The sequence below is a fragment of the Mustelus asterias genome, chromosome 10 (genome assembly GCF_964213995.1).
Source record: "Mustelus asterias chromosome 10, sMusAst1.hap1.1, whole genome shotgun sequence".
NCBI lineage: Eukaryota > Metazoa > Chordata > Chondrichthyes > Carcharhiniformes > Triakidae > Mustelus > Mustelus asterias.
Genome location: NC_135810.1, coordinates 35704033 through 35721788, shown reverse-complemented (window position 1 = coordinate 35721788; position 17756 = coordinate 35704033). Strand labels below are relative to the sequence as shown.

The following is a 17756-nucleotide window of genomic DNA, read 5'->3' as shown; positions in this document are numbered from 1 at the left end:
CTACTCAATGGCACACAGCTGTAGCCATGTGAGGCAGCACAGTGGTTAGCACTGCTGCCTCACAGCACCAGGGACCCAGGTTCAATTCTGGCCTTGGGTCACTATCTGTGTGGAGTTTGCACATTCTCCCTCTGTCTGCGTGGGTTGGTGCAGACTCAATGGGCCGAATGGCCTCCTTCTGCACTGTAGGGATTCTATGAAGTCACGCACCTGGGACTTCCATGAGTGAATGATTCTCATGGGACCTCTTTCATTGCAGTAAATGGTAGATTGCAATGCCGCGCTCCCTGAGATACCTACGCAGTTCACCCCAACTTTCCCTCGGTTTTGACACTAAGAAATTTGGGGGGAAATTTCCACCCCGATCCAGACTAAGGGCAGGATTTTCCGACCGTGCTCACCCCAAGGCCAGAAAATCCCGCCCAAGGTCAACGTACCTTTGCGTGGTCCGCCCATGCCTGCTATAATTCCTTTGGCAGGCAGGATGGGAAATTCCGCCCCTTTCTACTTCCTGGGAAGAAAATGTCAGGTATCACCCTTATTGGCCAGCATCATCATCTGTACCACTTGGGCTATCATGGATCTCTGATAACAACAAATACAGAGACTAATGATAACGACCGCAACAAATGCTGCCACTCTCCCTATTTCCCACCAGTCATATTGCATTCTTGCCAAGTTGGTCGATTACTGGCTGAGGCCTCCAATCTCTCAGCATTTTCTGTGTCCAGAGTCTTTCTGCATCCATCTCCTTATGATTGTTGACAGCTTTGTTCCAAAAACCTCCTGGTGATCAGGGCACTTTCCATTGCTACCTAAGCTTTTTGACCCGGAGTGTCATCAATGTTAAATTAACTGTCCCACCGTGGACTGAGGGCCCTGCCTGCAAGGTGAAAATCCTCCACTGTAAAGGAGTGAGTGATCTGTAAAAGAAGGTGTGTTTATGATCATACACTGATCCTCGATATTGGAATCTTGTTCTGTCCTGTCGGAAGGGTTTGGACTGCCCTCGGGCAACTTGGGATGAGCAATAAATGCTGGCCAGCCAGCGACGCCCATGTTCTGCAAATGAATTTAAAAAACCCAACACCAAAAGCACAGAAGAACTAGAAGCAGGAGTTGGCAATTCAACCCTTCAAGCCTGCTCTGCCATTATTTTATGATCATAGCAGATCTCATCTTGGCCTCATCTCCACCTTGCTGCTCATCACCTTTCATCCCTATACTAATTAGAAACATATCTTTTTCAGCCTTGGAGTTGTTTGTGTTCTTGTGTCCACTACACTCTGGGAAGAGAATTCCAAAGATTCACGACACTTTGAGTGAAGTAATTCCTCCAAATTTCTGTTTCGTTCTCTCGTTCTTGATTGTCCAACAAAGGGCAATACCTGCTCTATGTTTACCCAGTCAATCTCCTTTAGCATCTTATATGCCTCAAATAGATCGCTTTTCGCTCTTCTAAACTGCAGCGAGTAGAAGCCTAAACTGCTCGATCTCTCTTCAGTGGGGGCGGCACGGTAGAACAGTGGTTAGCACTGCTGCCTCACAGCGCCAGGGACCCGGGTTCAATTCTGACATCGGGTGACTGTGTGGAGTTTGCACGTCTCCCCATGTCTCCATGGGTTTCTTCTGGGTGCTCCAGTTTCCTCCCATACTCCAAAGATGTGTGGGTTAGGTTGATTGGCCACGCTAAATTGGCCCTTAATGTCATGGGGATTAGGAGGGTAAATGTGTGGGGTTATGGGGAAAGGATCTGGGTGGGATTGTTGACGGTGCAGGCTTGAAGGGCCAAAGGGCCGCCTCCTGCACTGTAGGGATTCTATGATTCATAAGGCAAGTCCTTCATCCCTGAATCAATCTAGTGAACTATTTCTGAACGAGCTCTAATGCACTCACATCCTACCTCAAGTAAGAGGAATAAGCCTGTGCACTGTACTCCAGATGCTGTCTTGTCAATGCCCTGCACAGTTGTAACAGCCCCTACTTTTGTACTCTGTTCCATTAGCAATGAATGCTATAATACAATTTGCCTTTCTTATTACCTGCTGCAACTGCATATTTACTTTCTGCAATTCGTGCACGAAGACACTCAGGTCCCTCTCTAACAAAGTATTTTGAAGTTTCTCTTCATTTAGGTAATAAGTTGCCTTTTTATTCCTCTGACTAAAATGGATAACCTCACATTTATCCACGATAAATTCCATCAGCCAAAGTTTAACCCACTCACCTAACCTATCCATATCCATTTGTAAATTTCTTATTTCCTCATTGCAACTTGCTTTTCCACCTATTTTAGTGTTGTCTGCAAATCTGGCTATCGTACATTCCATCTCTGCATTCAAGTCATTAATATAGCTTGTAAATACTTGGGGCTTGAGGACCGAACCTTGTGGCACACCACTAGTTACAGCTTGTCAACCCTTTCTCCAGTTTGCTTGTTGCAGACAACTCCACTAAATTAGTCAAACACAATTTACCCTTTCATAAAACCATGTTGACTCTGATGAATTGCATTTTGACTTTCTAAATGTTCTATTATTACTTCCTTAATAATAGATTCCAACAGTTTCCCAACAACAGAAATTAAACTAACTGTTCTATAGTTTCCTACTTTCTGCTTTTCTCCCTTTTTGAAGAGAGGTCTTTTTCCAATCCACTGGAAGCTTTTCAGAATCCAGGGAATTTTGGAATATTCTAACCAATGCCTCCACGAGCATAGATCAGCCACATAGACTCCTCTACCTTTGGGAAAAAATATTGATGAAAATTAGAGGGCATAGGTTTAAGGTGAGAGGGGAGAGATCCAAAAGGGTCCAGACACGGATAAGATGGGTATAGAGGGATATGGGCCAAACACGGGCAATTGGGACTAGCTTAGGGGTTTAAAAAAGGCGGCATGGACAAGTTGGGCTGAAGGGCCTGTTTCCATACTGTAGACCTCTATGACTCTATCGCTGCTGCCACTTCCTTTACGACCCGAGAATGTAGGCCATCAGGCTCCGGGGACTTCTCTGCCCTTTTAATCTCAATAACTTGTTCAGTACTTTTTCCCTAGTCGGCACAATGTTACCTGAGTCAGTCTGTCCCCTTTTTGAAACAATAGCCTGAATAACATGACAATAGGATATGGATAGGCTGGAAAATTGGGCGGAGAGGTGGCAGATGGAATTTAATCCGGATAAATGCGAAGTGATGCATTTTGGAAGAAATAATGTAGGGAGGAGTTATACAATAAATGGCAGAGTCATCAGGAGTATAGAAACACAGAGGGACCTAGGTGTGCAAGTCCACAAATCCTTGAAGGTGGCAACACAGGTGGAGAAGGTGGTGAAGAAGGCATATGGTATGCTTGCCTTTATAGGACGGAGTATAGAGTATAAAAGCTGGAGTCTGATGATGCAGCTGTATAGAACGCTGGTTAGGCCACATTTGGAGTACTGCGTCCAGTTCTGGTCGCCGCACTACCAGAAGGACGTGGAGGCATTGGAGAGAGTGCAGAGAAGGTTTACCAGGATGTTGCCTGGTATGAAGGGTCTTAGCTATGAGGAGAGATTGGGTAGACTGGGGTTGTTCTCCTTGGAAAGACGGAGAATGAGGGGAGATCTAATAGAGGTATACAAGATTATGAAGGGTATAGGTAGGGTGAACAGTGGGAAGCTTTTTCCCAGGTCGGAGGTGACGATCACGAGGGGTCATGGGCTCAAGCTGAGAGGGGCGAAGTATAACTCAGACATCAGAGGGACGTTTTTTACACAGAGGGTGGTGGGGGCCTGGAATGCGCTGCCAAGTAGGGTGGTGGAGGCAGGCACGCTGACATCGTTTAAGACTTACCTGGATAGTCACATGAGCAGCCTGGGAATGGAGGGATACAAACGATTGGTCTAGTTGGACCAAGGAGCGGCACAGGCTTGGAGGGCCGAAGGGCCTGTTTCCTGTGCTGTACTGTTCTTTGTTCTTTGTTCTTTAACTATAGGAAGTGACTTCTGTCAGAAATTCCAACACTTTGTTTCTTGATTCATTCTCTGCTCCCTCCTTTGAGTAGCTGCATGTACTGTCCTGAATGCAGACAGGTGGCTTTATGGATGCTCACAGCGAGAGCTCCTATGCTCCTGTAATCGTTAAGAGGGTAATTACGGCTGGGGCTGTCCTCCAGATTGCTATTGTTCTGAGCATTTGAAACAAAAATAGTTAAGTGGTCTGCTGGTTGTTTCCTTGCGAACAGAAATAGACCATGAGATGTAAGGTTTCACCTGTGACCAATGTTTCCAAACCTACACGTGTCACCAGTCACCGTTATCCAGTAAAGTCCTTGCCATTGCGGCAAAGATCCAGATCATTCTGGTGCCCTTCAAATATTACCTTATCATCTACTTCTGACCTGTCCTCCCTCACTAATATCTGGTTCCGCTACATTAGAAATATAGAAAATAGAAGTAGGAATTGGCCAATCAGCCCTTTGGGCCTGCCCCGCCATTCATTTTGATCATGGTTGATCATCAAATTCAATATCCTAATCTCACCTTTCTCCCATATCCGTTGATCCCTTTAGCCCAAAGAGCTTCTTGAAATCACACATTTTGGCCTCAATCACTTTCTGTGGTAGTGAATGCTGCAGATTCACCACTCTCTGGGTGAAAAATTTCTCTGCACCTCAGTCCTAAAAAATTTACCCTTTATCCTCAAACTATGACCCCTAGTTCTGGACTCACCATTGGGAACATTCTTACTGAACCTATCCTGTCTAATCCTGTTAGAATTTAATAGGTTTCTATGAGATCATACTTCTAACCTCCAATGAATACAATCCTAACTGACTTGGTCTTTCCTTATATGACGGACCTGTTATCCCATGAATCAGCCTGGTAAACCTTCGCTGCAGTCTCTCTACAGCAAGGACGCCCTTCCACAAATAAGGACACCAAAACTGCATGCAATGCTCCAGGTGTCACCTCACCCTATACAATTGCAGCAAAACATCCCTGTCCCTTTACTCAAATCCTCTCACTATGAAGGCCAACATACTGTTTGGTTTTGTTATAATCCAGGCCAGAAACTCCAAGGTTTTTTTATGAAGTCAGCCAAGACCATAGGTTTTGCACTTTGAGTTTGGCACAGGTGAGTATAAGAACAAAGAACAAGAACAAAGAACAATACAGCACAGGAACAGGCCCTTCGGCCCTCCAAGCCCACGCCGCTCCCTGGTCCAAACTAGACCATTCTTTTGTATCCCTCCATTCCCACTCCGTTCATGTGGCTATCTAGATAAGTCTTAAACGTTCCTAGTGTGTCCGCCTCCACCACCTTGCCCGGCAGCGCATTCCAGGCCCCCACCACCCTCTGTGTAAAATACGTCCTTCTGATATCCGTTAAACCTCCTCCTCCTCCTCTCTCTCTCCACCCCCCCCCCCCCCCCCCCCCCCCCCCCCCCCCCCCCTCACCTTGAACCTATGACCCCTCGTGAACGTCACCACCGATCTGGGAAAAAGCTTCCCACCGTTCACCCTATCTATGCCTTTCATAATTTTATACACCTCTATTAGGTCACCCCTCATCCTCCATCTTTCCACTGAGAACAACCCCAGTTTACCCAATCTCTCCTCATAACTAAGCCCTTCCATACCAGGCAACATCCTGGTAAACCTCCTCTGCACTCTCTCTAAAGCCTCCACATCCTTCTGGTAGTGTGGCGACCAGAACTGGGTGCAGTATTCCAAATGCGGCCGAACCAACGTTCTATACAACTGCAACATCAGACACCAACTTTTATACTCTATGCCCTGTCCTATAAAGGCAAGCATGCCATATGCCTTATTCACCACCTTCTCCACCTGTGACGTCACCTTCAAGGATCTGTGGACTTGCACACCCAGGTCCCTCTGCGTATCTACACACTTTATGGTTCTGCCATTTATCGTATAGCTCCCCCCTACGTTAGTTCTACCAAAATGCATCCCTTCACATTTATCTGGATTGAACTCCATCTGCCATTTCTTTGCCCAAATTTCCAGCCTATCTATATCCTTCTGTAGCCTCTGACAATGTTCCTCACTATCTGCAAGTCCAGCCATTTTCGTGTCGTCCGCAAACTTACTGATCACCCCAGTTACGCCTTCTTCCAGATCGTTTATATAAATCACGAACAGCAGAGGTCCCAATACAGAGCCCTGCGGAACACCACTAGTCACAGGCTTCCAGCCGGAAAAAGACCCTTCCACTACCACCCTCTGTCTTCTGTGACCAAGTCAGTTGTCCACCCATCTAGCCACCTCCCCCTTTATCCCATGAGATCCAGGTATACAAAGAGAAGTACAGCACAGGAACAGGTCCTCTGGCCCTCCAAGCCTGTGCCAATCATGATGTCTGCCTAAACTAAAACCATATGCAATTAGGGAGTTCATATCCTTCCATCCCCCCACCTCCGTTGTTCCAGTGAAAACAAACCGAGTTTATCCAACCTCTCCTCATAGCTAATACCCTCCAGACCAGGAAACATGCTGATAAACCTCTTCTGTACCCTCTCCAAAGCATCCACATCCTTCTGGTAGTGTGGCGACCCGAATTGTACACAATATTCCAAATGAGGCCGAACTAAGGTTCTGCACAGCTGCAGCACGACTTGGCAATTTTTATACTCATTGTCCCGACCGATGAAGGCAAGCATGCCGTATGTTTTCTTGACCACCTTATCCACCTGCATTGCAACTTCCAGTGATCGGTGGACATGTTCTTAAGTTCATAAGATATAGGAGCAGAATTAGGCTATTTGGCCCATTGAACCTGTTCTGCCATTCAATCATGGCTGATATGCTCTCATCCCCATTTCCCTGCCTTCTCCCCATAACCTTTCAACCCGCTACCAAACAAAAATCTGTCTAACTCCTCCTTAAATTTACTCACTGTTCCAGCATCTACCGCACTTTGTGTGTGGTGAATTCCACAGATTCACGACCTTTGGGAGAAGTAGTTTCCCCTCAACGCTGTTTTAAATTTGCTGCCCCTTATCCTAAGACCTCTCGTCCTAGAATGCCCCGCCAGCGGAAGCATCCGCTCCACGTCTACTTTATCCATACCTTTTATCATTTTGAATACCTAAATTTGATCTCCCCTCATTCTTCTAAATTCCAGAGTCGAGGGCTAAACTATTCAATCTCTCTTCATACGACAACCCCTCATCTCTGGAATCAATCTAGTGAACCTCCCCTGAACTGCTTCCAATGCCACTACATCTTTCCTCATGTACGGGCGGCACGGTAGCACAGTGGTTAGCACTGCTGCTTCACAGCTCCAGGGACCTGGGTTCAATTCCCGGCTTGGGTCACTGTCTGTGTGGAGTTTGCACATTCTCCTCGTGTCTGCGTGGGTTTCCTCTGGGTGCTCCGGTTTCCTCCCACAGTCTAAAGATGTGTGGGTTAGGTTGATTGGCCATGCTAAAAATTGCCCTTAGTGTCCTGGGATGTGTAGGTTAGAGGGATTAGTGGGTAAATATATAGGGATATGGGGGTAGGGCCTGGGTGGGATTGTGGTCGGTGCAGACTCGATGGGCCGAATGGTCTCTTTCTGTACTGTAGGGTTTCTATGATTCTATGATTACATCCAGATCTCTCTGCCTGTCAATACTCCGAAGGGTTCTACCATTTACTGTGTAATTCCTACATGCATTGGACCTTCCAAAATGCATTATCTCACATTTGTCCGGATTAAACTCCATCTGCCACTTCTCCACCGAAGTCTCCAACCAGTCTATATCTTGCTATATCCTCTGACAATCCTCTTCACCATCTGCAACTCCACAATTTTTGTATCGTCTACGCACTTACTAATCAGACGAGCTACATTTTCCTCCAAATCATTTATATATATATGATGAACAACAAAGCTCCCAGAACTGATCCCTGTGGAACACCGCTAGTCACAGCCTTCCATTCAAAAAAGCACCCCTCTACTGTTCCCCTCTGTCTCCTATGCCCAAGCCAGTTCGATATCCAACTTGCCAGCTCTCCTCTGATTCCATGTGACGTCACCTTTTGTACCAGATGTCACCTTTCGTACCAGTTTTGTGTCCCAACCGATGAAGGCAGGCATGCCGTATGCCTTCTTGACTACCTTATCCACTGCCTTGCCACTTTCAGTGATCGGTGGACATGTACACCCAGATCTCTCTGCCTCTCAGTACTCCTAAGGGTTCTACCATTTACTGTATAATTTCTACATGCATTGGACCTTCCAGAAAAGCACCCCTCTACTGCTACCGTCTGTCTTCTATGGCCATGCCAGTTCTGTATCCACCTTGCAAGCTCTCCTCCGATCCCGTGTGACTTCACCTTTCGTACGAGTCTACCATGAGATACTATGTCAAAGGCTTTACCGAAGTCCATGTATACAACATCCACTCATCTATCATCTTCGTCACTTCCTCGAAAAACTCGATCAAGTTAGTGAGGCACGACTTGCCCTTCACAAAACCATGCTGTCTACCGCTAATAAGTCCATTTGTTTCCAAATGTGAGTAAATCCTATCCCTAAGAATCTTTTCCAATAACTTCCCTACCACTGACATAAGGCTCACTGACCTATTATTTCCTGGGTTATCCCTGCGGCCCTTCTTAAACAATGGAACAACATTGGTTATTCTCCAACTTCACCTGTAGCCAATGATGATACAAAGATTTCTGTCAAGGCCCCAGCAATTTCCTTCCTTGCCTCTCTTAGTATTCTGGGGTAGATCCCATTAGGCCCTGGGGACTTATCTACTTTCATGCTTTTTAAGTCGCTGATATCGACATGACCCAGAATATCCAAATTCTACCCTCGGCTCCTCATCCACCAAGTCCTCCTCTTTGGTGAATACTGAGGCAAAGTATTCATTTAGTATCTCGCCCATTTCCTCTGGTTCCGGCGTGGGTCATTGTCTGTGTGGAGTTTACATGTTCTCCCCTTGTTTGTGTGGGTTTTTTCCGGGTACTCCGATTTCCTCCCACAGTCTGAAAGACGTGCTGGTTCGGTGCATTGACCCGAATAGGCACCGGAATGTGGCGACTAGGGGAATTTCACAGTCACTTCATTGCAGTGTTCGTGTAAGCCTTACTTGTGACTACTAAATAAACTTAAACTTTAACAATACCAGGTCTAATATGGCTTCTTTTCAAGTTGTGCTGTTTACATACTGTTTCAAGAAACCCTCCTGGACGCTCCTTACAAATTCTGCCCCATCCAAACCCCTGGCGCTAAGTGAACCCCAGTCAGTACAGGGAAAATTAAAATCATCCACCACAACAACCCTGTTGTTTTTGCATCTTTCCAAAATCTGTCAGCACATCTCCTCCTCCTGCTGGCTATTGGGAGGCCTGTAATAAACCCCCAACATTGTGACTCCGCCCTTCTTATTCCGGAGCTCTACCCATATTGCCTCGCTGCCTGAACCCTCCGAGGTGTCCTCCCTCAGTATAGCTGTGATCTTTTCCTTAACACTGGGTTGCAGGGGAGTAGAATAGACAGTATTACAGTTGATAAGGAGGATGTGCAGGATATTCTGGAGGGTCTGAAAATAGATAAATCCCCTGGTCCGGATGGGATTTATCCAAGGATTCTCTGGGAGGCAAGAGAAGTGATTGCAGAGCCTCTGGCTCTGATCTTCAGGTCGTCGTTGGCCTCTGGTATAGTACCAGAAGATTGGAGGTTAGCGAATGTTGTCCCATTGTTTAAGAAGGGGAACAGAGACTTCCCCGGGAATTATAGACCGGTGAGTCTCACTTCTGTTGTCGGCAAGATGTTGGAAAAAATTATAAGGGATAGGATTTATAGTTATTTGGAGAGTAATGAATTGATAGGTGATAGTCAGCATGGTTTTGTGGCAGGTAGGTCGTGCCTTACTAACCTTATTGAGTTTTTTGAGAAAGTGACCAAGGAGGTGGATGGGGGCAAGGCAGTGGACGTGGTATATATGGATTTTAGTAAGGCGTTTGATAAGGTTCACCATGGTAGGCTTCTGCAGAAAATGCAGATGTATGGGATTGGGGGTGATCTAGGAAATTGGATCAGGAATTGGCTAGCGGATAGGAAACAGAGGGTGGTGGTTGATAGTAAATATTCATCATGGAGTGCGGTTACAAGTGGTGTACCTCAGGGATCTGTTTTGGGGCCACTGCTGTTTGTAATATTTATTAATGATCTGGATGAGGGTATAGTTGGGTGGATTAGCAAATTTGCTGATGACACCAAAGTCGGTGGTGTGGTAGACAGTGAGGAAGGGTGTCGTAGTTTGCAGGAAGACTTAGACAGGTTGCAAAGTTGGGCCGAGAGGTGGCGGATGGAGTTTAATGCGGAGAAGTGTGAGGTAATTCACTTTGGTAGGAATAACAGATGTGTTGAGTATAGGGCTAACGGGAGGACTTTGAATAGTGTGGAGGAGCAGAGGGATCTAGGTGTATGTGTGCATAGATCCCTGAAAGTTGGGAATCAAGTAGATAAGGTTGTTAGGAAGGCATATGGTGTCTTGGCGTTTATTGGTAGGTGTATTGAATTTAGGAGTCGTAGCGTTATGTTGCAACTGTACACAACTCTGGTGCGGCCGCACTTGGAGTACTGTGTGCAGTTCTGGTCCCCACATTACAGGAAGGATGTGGAGGCTTTGGAGAGGGTGCAGAGGAGGTTTACCAGGATGTTGCCTGGTATGGAGGGGAGATCCTATGAGGAGAGGCTGAGGGATTTGGGATTGTTTTCGCTGGAAAGGCGGCGGCTGAGAGGGGATCTTATTGAAACATATAGGATGATTAGAGGTTTAGATGGGGTGGATAGTGATAGCCTTTTTCCTCTGATGGAGAAATCCAGCACGAGGGGGCATGGCTTTAAATTGAGGGGGGGTAGTTATAGAACCGATGTCAGGGGTAGGTTCTTTACCCAGAGGGTGGTGAGGGATTGGAATGCCCTGCCAGCATCAGTTGTAAATGCGCCTAGTTTGGGGGCGTTTAAGAGATCCGTAGATAGGTTCATGGACGAAAAGAAATTGGTTTAGGTTGGAGGGTCACAGTTTTTTTTTTAACTGGTCGGTGCAACATCGTGGGCCGAAGGGCCTGTTCTGCGCTGTAATGTTCTATGTTCTATGTTCTATGTTCTTAACCAGTAATGCAACTCCCCCACGTCTTTTACATCCCCTTCTATCCTGCCTGAAACATCTAAATCCTGGAATGTTTAGCTGCCAATCATAATCCCTCTTTCAACCAAGTCTCTGTAATAGCAACAACATCATAGTTCCAAGTACTAATTCAAGCTCTAAATTCATCTGTCTTACTTGTTATGCTTCTCGCGGTGAAAGAAATGCGCTTCAGACAACAAGTCCTGCTGTGTTCAAGAACGACTCCCTGCCTGAACTTTCTCTTAATCTTACTGGCCTTAGTCTGTAGCTTCCCTCAGTTATTTCTCCTGCTAAACTACTGCTCTGCTTACCACCCCCATGATGTGGAGATGCCGGCGTTGGACTGGGGTAAACACAGTAAGAAGTTTAACAACACCAGGTTAAAGTCCAACAGGTTTATTTGGTAGCAAAAGTGGCTTTTGCTGCCAAATAAACCTGTTGGACTTTAACCTGGTGTTGTTAAACTTCTTGCTGTACCACCCCCATGCCATACTAGTTTAAATGTGGAGATGTGGTTGAGGAGTGTGAGAGAGGTGCGACGGCAAAGTCTCTCAGCGTAGTCTGTGTTATAGGTTGACCTGAGTGGGTTCGTGATCCGTAGTCCTTTCGGTATCTTGTCTGCTTTCTTGCATGTTTGTAGAACCTTGATGTCTGCGTCGATTTGCGCGATCTTCTTGGAGATCCTCTCCACTTGGAGCCGGCAGTTTGCGGTGTCGATGGTAGTCATGATGTGGAGATGATGATGTTGGAGTTATGTCACATTATCAGTGACCCCCACAGCTTGCCTCCTGGACTTGCAGGCTGTCCTGTCTGGAGACAATACACATCTCTTTAACCTGTGCTTAATGCTCCCCCCACTCACATTGTCTGTATCTTTAAGATCTGGTTGGTTGTAGGGATTCACATTCTAATCAGTATTCTGTAACTTGATTTTGTGTCTCTGTGCCCTGTTTGAGAGCAGATTTCCACCCCATCTGACGAAGGAGCAGCGCTCCGAAAGCTAATGGTATTTGCGACCAAATAAACCTGTTGGACTTTAACCTGGTGTTGTTAAAACTCATACTAGTTTAATACAGTAAGAAGTCTCACAACACCAGGTTAAAGTCCAACAGCTTTATTTGGTATCACAAGCTTTCGGAACGTTACTCCTTCATCAGGTGAGTCTGACATCATACCAGTTTAAACCCTCCAGAGTGACTCTAGCAAATCTACCTGCCAGGATATTGGTGCCCCTCCAGTTTAGGTGTAACCTGTCCTTCTTGTACAGTTCCCATTTGTCCTGGAAAAGATCTCAATGATCAAGATATCTGAACACCTCCCTCTTACACCAGCTCTTTAGGCACATGTTTAGTTGCACTATCTTCCTATTCCGAGTCTCTCTGGCACGTGAGATTGCAAAACCAGAGGTCCTCTTTTTTAACTTACTACCTAACTCCCTGAACTCCCCTTGCAGGACCTTGTAATTCTTGCTGCCTATGTTGTTAGTACCAACGTGTACCACGACCTTTGCCTGTTTGCGCCGGAGTTGCCAGCTCCGTCATGGTGCCCGACCCGCCAGCGCCCGTCGTGGCGCCCGACCCCACCCCCCATCGTGGCGCCTGCCCCACTTGGCCCACCCCCGTTGTGGCACCCGACCCACCGGCCCCGTCATGGCGCCCACCTCGCCTACCCCCCCCCCCCACCCCCCCCCGCACTGGATGTGTCAATTGTCGCACGACAACGTATGCATGCATGAGTTTTCTTGCCGCACTGGACGCGTGGCTTTTCCCTCACCACTGGACGCGTGGCTTTTCCCTCACCACTGGAAGCGTGGCTTTTCCCACACCACTGGACGCGTGGCTTTTCCCTCAGCACTGGAAGCGTGGCTTTTCCCACACCACTGGACGCGTGTCTTTTCCCTCACCACTGGACGCGTGTCTTTTCCCTCACCACTGGACGCGTGTCTTTTCCCTCACCACTGGACGCGTGTCTTTTCCCTCACCACTGGACGCGTGGCTTTTCCCTCACCACTGGACGCGTGGCTTTTCCCACACCACTGGACGCGTGTCTTTTCCCTCACCACTGGACGCGTGGCTTTTCCCTCACCACTGGACGCGTGTCTTTTCCCTCACCACTGGACGCGTGGCTTTTCCCTCACCACTGGACGCGTGGCTTTTCCCTCACCACTGGACGCGTGGCTTTTCCCTCACCACTGGACGCGTGTCTTTTCCCTCACCACTGGACGCGTGGCTTTTCCCTCACCACTGGACGCGTGGCTTTTCCCTCACCACTGGACGCGTGGCTTTTCCCTCACCACTGGACGCGTGGCTTTTCCCTCACCACTGGACGCGTGGCTTTTCCCTCACCACTGGACGCGTGGCTTTTCTCAGCACCTGGTGTAAGTGTGTGGTGACTGATGAGAAGAATGAGATAGTCTGGCTGCATGATGGAAGTTATTCTTCCTGCACTGGATTCCCATCTGCATGTGCAGTAAGCTTGAGCTCACTAACTCTGCCACTGCCTCCCATGCTGAGTTTTTGACTTTGCTGGCAGGTCTTCTGCCCATTTTGGGTGGAGGATGTCATGCCTCTGCTGAACCCCGTCCAGAAACTTGGTGAGGGCTCTTTCTCAAACCTCAAAGATTTGCTTCCTGATTGATGAGCCCAAATGATACGAGGGTTTGTGAATCAGAGGCAGGGTGCCACATGCACAGTGTGAAACCTGTGGAAAAATATATATTTTTTAAGGATCTGTAGATACGGTGTAATTTCCCACTGACAATGCCAGCAGGATTCTCTCCAGTTTTCTCACTTTTATTTTCTTACACTTTGCCAAAATATTGAAAGGAGGAGTTTTAATTTTAACAGCCCTGATTTCTCCTCTCACTCCCTGTCCAGAAACAAAAAGGTATTTTTTGACTTTGAGTTTCAATCCTCTTTTAATAGCTCACAGAGCAATCTTGATAAATAAAATAAAAAGGATTGGTTTATTTTTGCACCCGAGTAGTTTTGCAATATCTGCACCTTGCAATCATAGATCATACACTACAAAGAGCGATGAAGAAAAGGAAGGGGGTTCAGGGCTTGACCACAATAAAATATAAGTTTTACATGGGTCTAGAGTCCAGAATCAAAAGTTTAATGAGAGGAGGTTGAATGTTGCAGGGTGATCTGTCTTTCCAGAAATGAGTCTTCTACCAGGGGAGAAGGCATGTAGTGTTGAGTTTGTCTTGAAGGCAGGAGTTCCAATGTCCCAGTAGTTTGCAGGCTTGATAAGGGCCAGAACTAAAATAGTAACTGCCTATAACTTCTCACAGCTCTCAGGGTTAAAACTTCCATTCCTTGGGTAGCTATAGTTCTGACCCCTCCACTGGACACTTCAACTACCCACCGCTATTGTATATACATGTGTCAAAAGTAAACCACTGTGTAATTATGTGATAAATATTATATCTGACTTGTCCTAGGTAAAAATACTACTGTGTTGGAAGAAAATGATGACATTGATGAAGTTCAGGGATTTCATTTTAGGAAATTGAAGTAAGTTATTTTTATTTTGATCCTACCTGTGTTTTTTCTCCAACGAATAATCACAAATGGTACCTCTGATCATAGAATTATACAGCAATGAAGACACCCATCAGTGTCAGAGCTATCTAACCAGTTTCGTTTCCCTCATCCTTCTCTATAGCAGTGCAGGTTTTTCCTTTTGAAGTATATATCGCGCTTCATTTTAAAAGTTACTGTAGAATCTGCTTTTGCCACTCTTTCTGGTAGTGCAGTTAAGCTCTTAACAACTCACTCGCTCTGCCACTGCCTCCCATGCAGAGTTGGTGATTTTGTGGGCAGGCCTCCTGCCCCTTTGAGGGTAGAAGATGTCACACCTTTGCTTCACATCATATGAATGAGGGCTCCTTCTGAAAACCTTGGCTAGCAACCCCTGATTGGACATGTAACAAGTGCTGGGGGGATGTTTAAAAGGTGTGCCCCCTGATTGATGAGCTCAAGTCTTCCATTGGTTAAGTGTCAATTATTTTAAATCTGTGGAGAAGGGCCCTAGAGTATCTTCCAAATGGTATAATTTAAAGTGGTAAGTCATGGCAACCATAGACCATAGAAAATTACAGCTCAGAAACAGGCCTTTTGGCCCTTCTTGTCTGTGCCGACCCATTTTTTGCCTCGTCCCACTGACCTGCACTTGGACCATATCCCTCCACACCCATAGATTATAACATCAGCCGGTACGGGAATTGAACCCTGTGCTGCTGGCATCACTCTGCACCACAACCTGCTGTCCAGCCAACTGAGCTAAACCAACCCCCAATTTGAGCAAAAGAGCTCAAATTCATGTTGTGCTCCTCCTGCTCTATGTGGGAAGTCAGGAATATTTCCTGTGCCCAGGACTAGCGTATGTGCAGGAAATGTCTCTAGCTGGAGCAGCGGCTGGGGACACTGTGGAGAACATCATGAATAGCATCTCTTCTTATGAAGGTCCACATACCATTTGCCTTCTTCACTGCCTCTTGCATCTGAATGCTTACTTTCAGCGACTGTTGTACAAGGCACCAAGGTCTTCTTGCACATTCCCCTCTCCCAATCTAAAGCAATTCAGATAATAATCTGCCTTCCTGTTTTCATTACCAAGGTAGATAACCTCAAGTTTATCCACATTATACTGCATCTGTCTTACAACCAGGGAAATGATATAGCATAGAAGGTGGCTATTCATCCCATTTTATCCATGCCAGCCCACAGACATCTAGGTGGCCTTTCTAATCCCATCTTCCTGCACATGGCCCATAGCCCTGCAACTTACAGCACTTAAGCTGCAGATCAAGATGCTTTTTAAATGAGTTTAGTGTCCCTGCCTCAGCCATCAATTCAGGCATCCAATTCCAGACAACAACCACCCTCTTCATCAAAAGGATTTTCCTCATGTCTCCCTTTAATCCTCCTTCTGTTTATCTTGAATCTCTGACTCCTGGCCTCTGCCAAGGAAAACACGTTCCTCCTGTCTACTCCTTTACTCTCACATTTTAATATACCTCAATCATGTCGCCCCTCGGCCTTCTCTGTTCCATGGAAAACAACTCCAACCTCAGAACAAAGAACAGTGCAGCACAGGAACAGGCCCTTCGGCCCACAAAACCTGGGCCGACACATGATGCCTTTCTAAGTTCAGGATCTTGGCCTCTATGCAGTCCGTATCCCTCTATTCCCTGCCTATTATGTATCAGTCAAGATGCCTCTTAAACATTGCTATTGTAAATGGTTTTTGGAATGCACGGCCTCTGGCAGCGCATTCCAGGCACTTATCACCCTCTGTGAAGAAAACTTGCCTCTCACATCCCCTTTAAACTTTCCCCCTTTTACCTTAAACCTGTGGCCCCTAGCAATCGACATTTCTACCCTTGGAAAAACACTCCACAACTATCCATTCTATCCAAGCCTCTCATAAATTTGTATACTTCTGTCAGGTCACCCCTCAGCCTCGGATGATCAAGTGAAAATAAACCAAGTTTGTCAAACCTCATTGCTAATACTCTCCAAACCAGGCAACATCCTGATAAACCTTTTCTGTACCCTCTCCAAAGCATCCACATCTATATAGTGTGGTGACCAGAGCTGTACATTGTATTCCAAATGTGGCCCAATTAAAGTTCTATAGAGCTGCAACTTGACCTGCCAATTTTTGTACTCTATGCCCTGACCAATGAAGGCAACCATGCCATATGCCTTCTTGACCACTTTATCCACTTGTGTTACCACTTTCAGGGAACTATGAACCTGTATGCCTAGATCCCTCTGTATGTCAATGCTTCTAATGGTTCTGCCATTAGACCTCACAAAATGCATCACCTCGCATTTGTCCAGATTAAATTCTATCTGCTATTTCTCCGCCCAAGTCTCCAGCTTATCTATATCCTGCTGTATCCTCTGGCAATTCTCCTTACTTTCTGCAACTCCTCCAAAATCCATGTTGTCTGCAAACCTACTAATCAGACCACCTACATTCTCCTCCAAATATGTATATTACAAACCACAGGGGTCCCAGCACTGATCCATGTGGAACACCACTAATCATAGACCTCCAGTCAGAAAAACATCCTTCCACCATTACTCTCTGCCTTCTGTTACCAAGCCAGTTCTGTATCCATCTTACCAGCTCATCGCAGATCTCATGTGACTTCACCTTTTGTATCAGCCTGTCATGAAGGACCTTGTCAGAGGCCTTGCTAAAGTCCATGTAGACAACAACCACCACCCTGTCCTCAACAATCATCTTTGTCACTTAATCAAAAAATTCCAATCAGGTTTGTGAGACATGACCTCCCCTGCACAAAGTAATGCTGTCTAATGAGTCCATATTTTTTCCAAATGTGAGTAAATTCACATCTAATAATCTTCTCCAATAATTTCCCCATCCCATTTTCTCTCCAAAGTCTCCACATCCTTCTGGTAGTGTGGTGGTCAGCACTGTATGCAGTATTCCAAATGTGGCCTAACTAAAGTTCTGTACAGCTGCAACATGACTTGCTAATTTTTATACTCTATGGCCTGACCGAAGTAAGGCTCACTGGCCTGTAATTTTCTGGATTGCCTTGTTGCTCTGCTCAAAAAAAGGAACAATATTGTGTTATAATCCA

General features: G+C 46.2%; 1 protein-coding gene across 1 annotated transcript in view; it reads left to right on the top strand.

Annotated features, from left to right (window-relative positions):
* The window catches only part of uggt2 (UDP-glucose glycoprotein glucosyltransferase 2), a 608113-nt gene that overhangs the window by 139061 nt on the left and 451296 nt on the right, over positions 1-17756 (top strand). The window contains exon 8 of the mRNA XM_078221650.1: positions 14577-14649. Within this exon, the coding sequence (XP_078077776.1) occupies positions 14577-14649 (73 nt within the window). The remainder of the gene's footprint in view (positions 1-14576; positions 14650-17756) is intronic.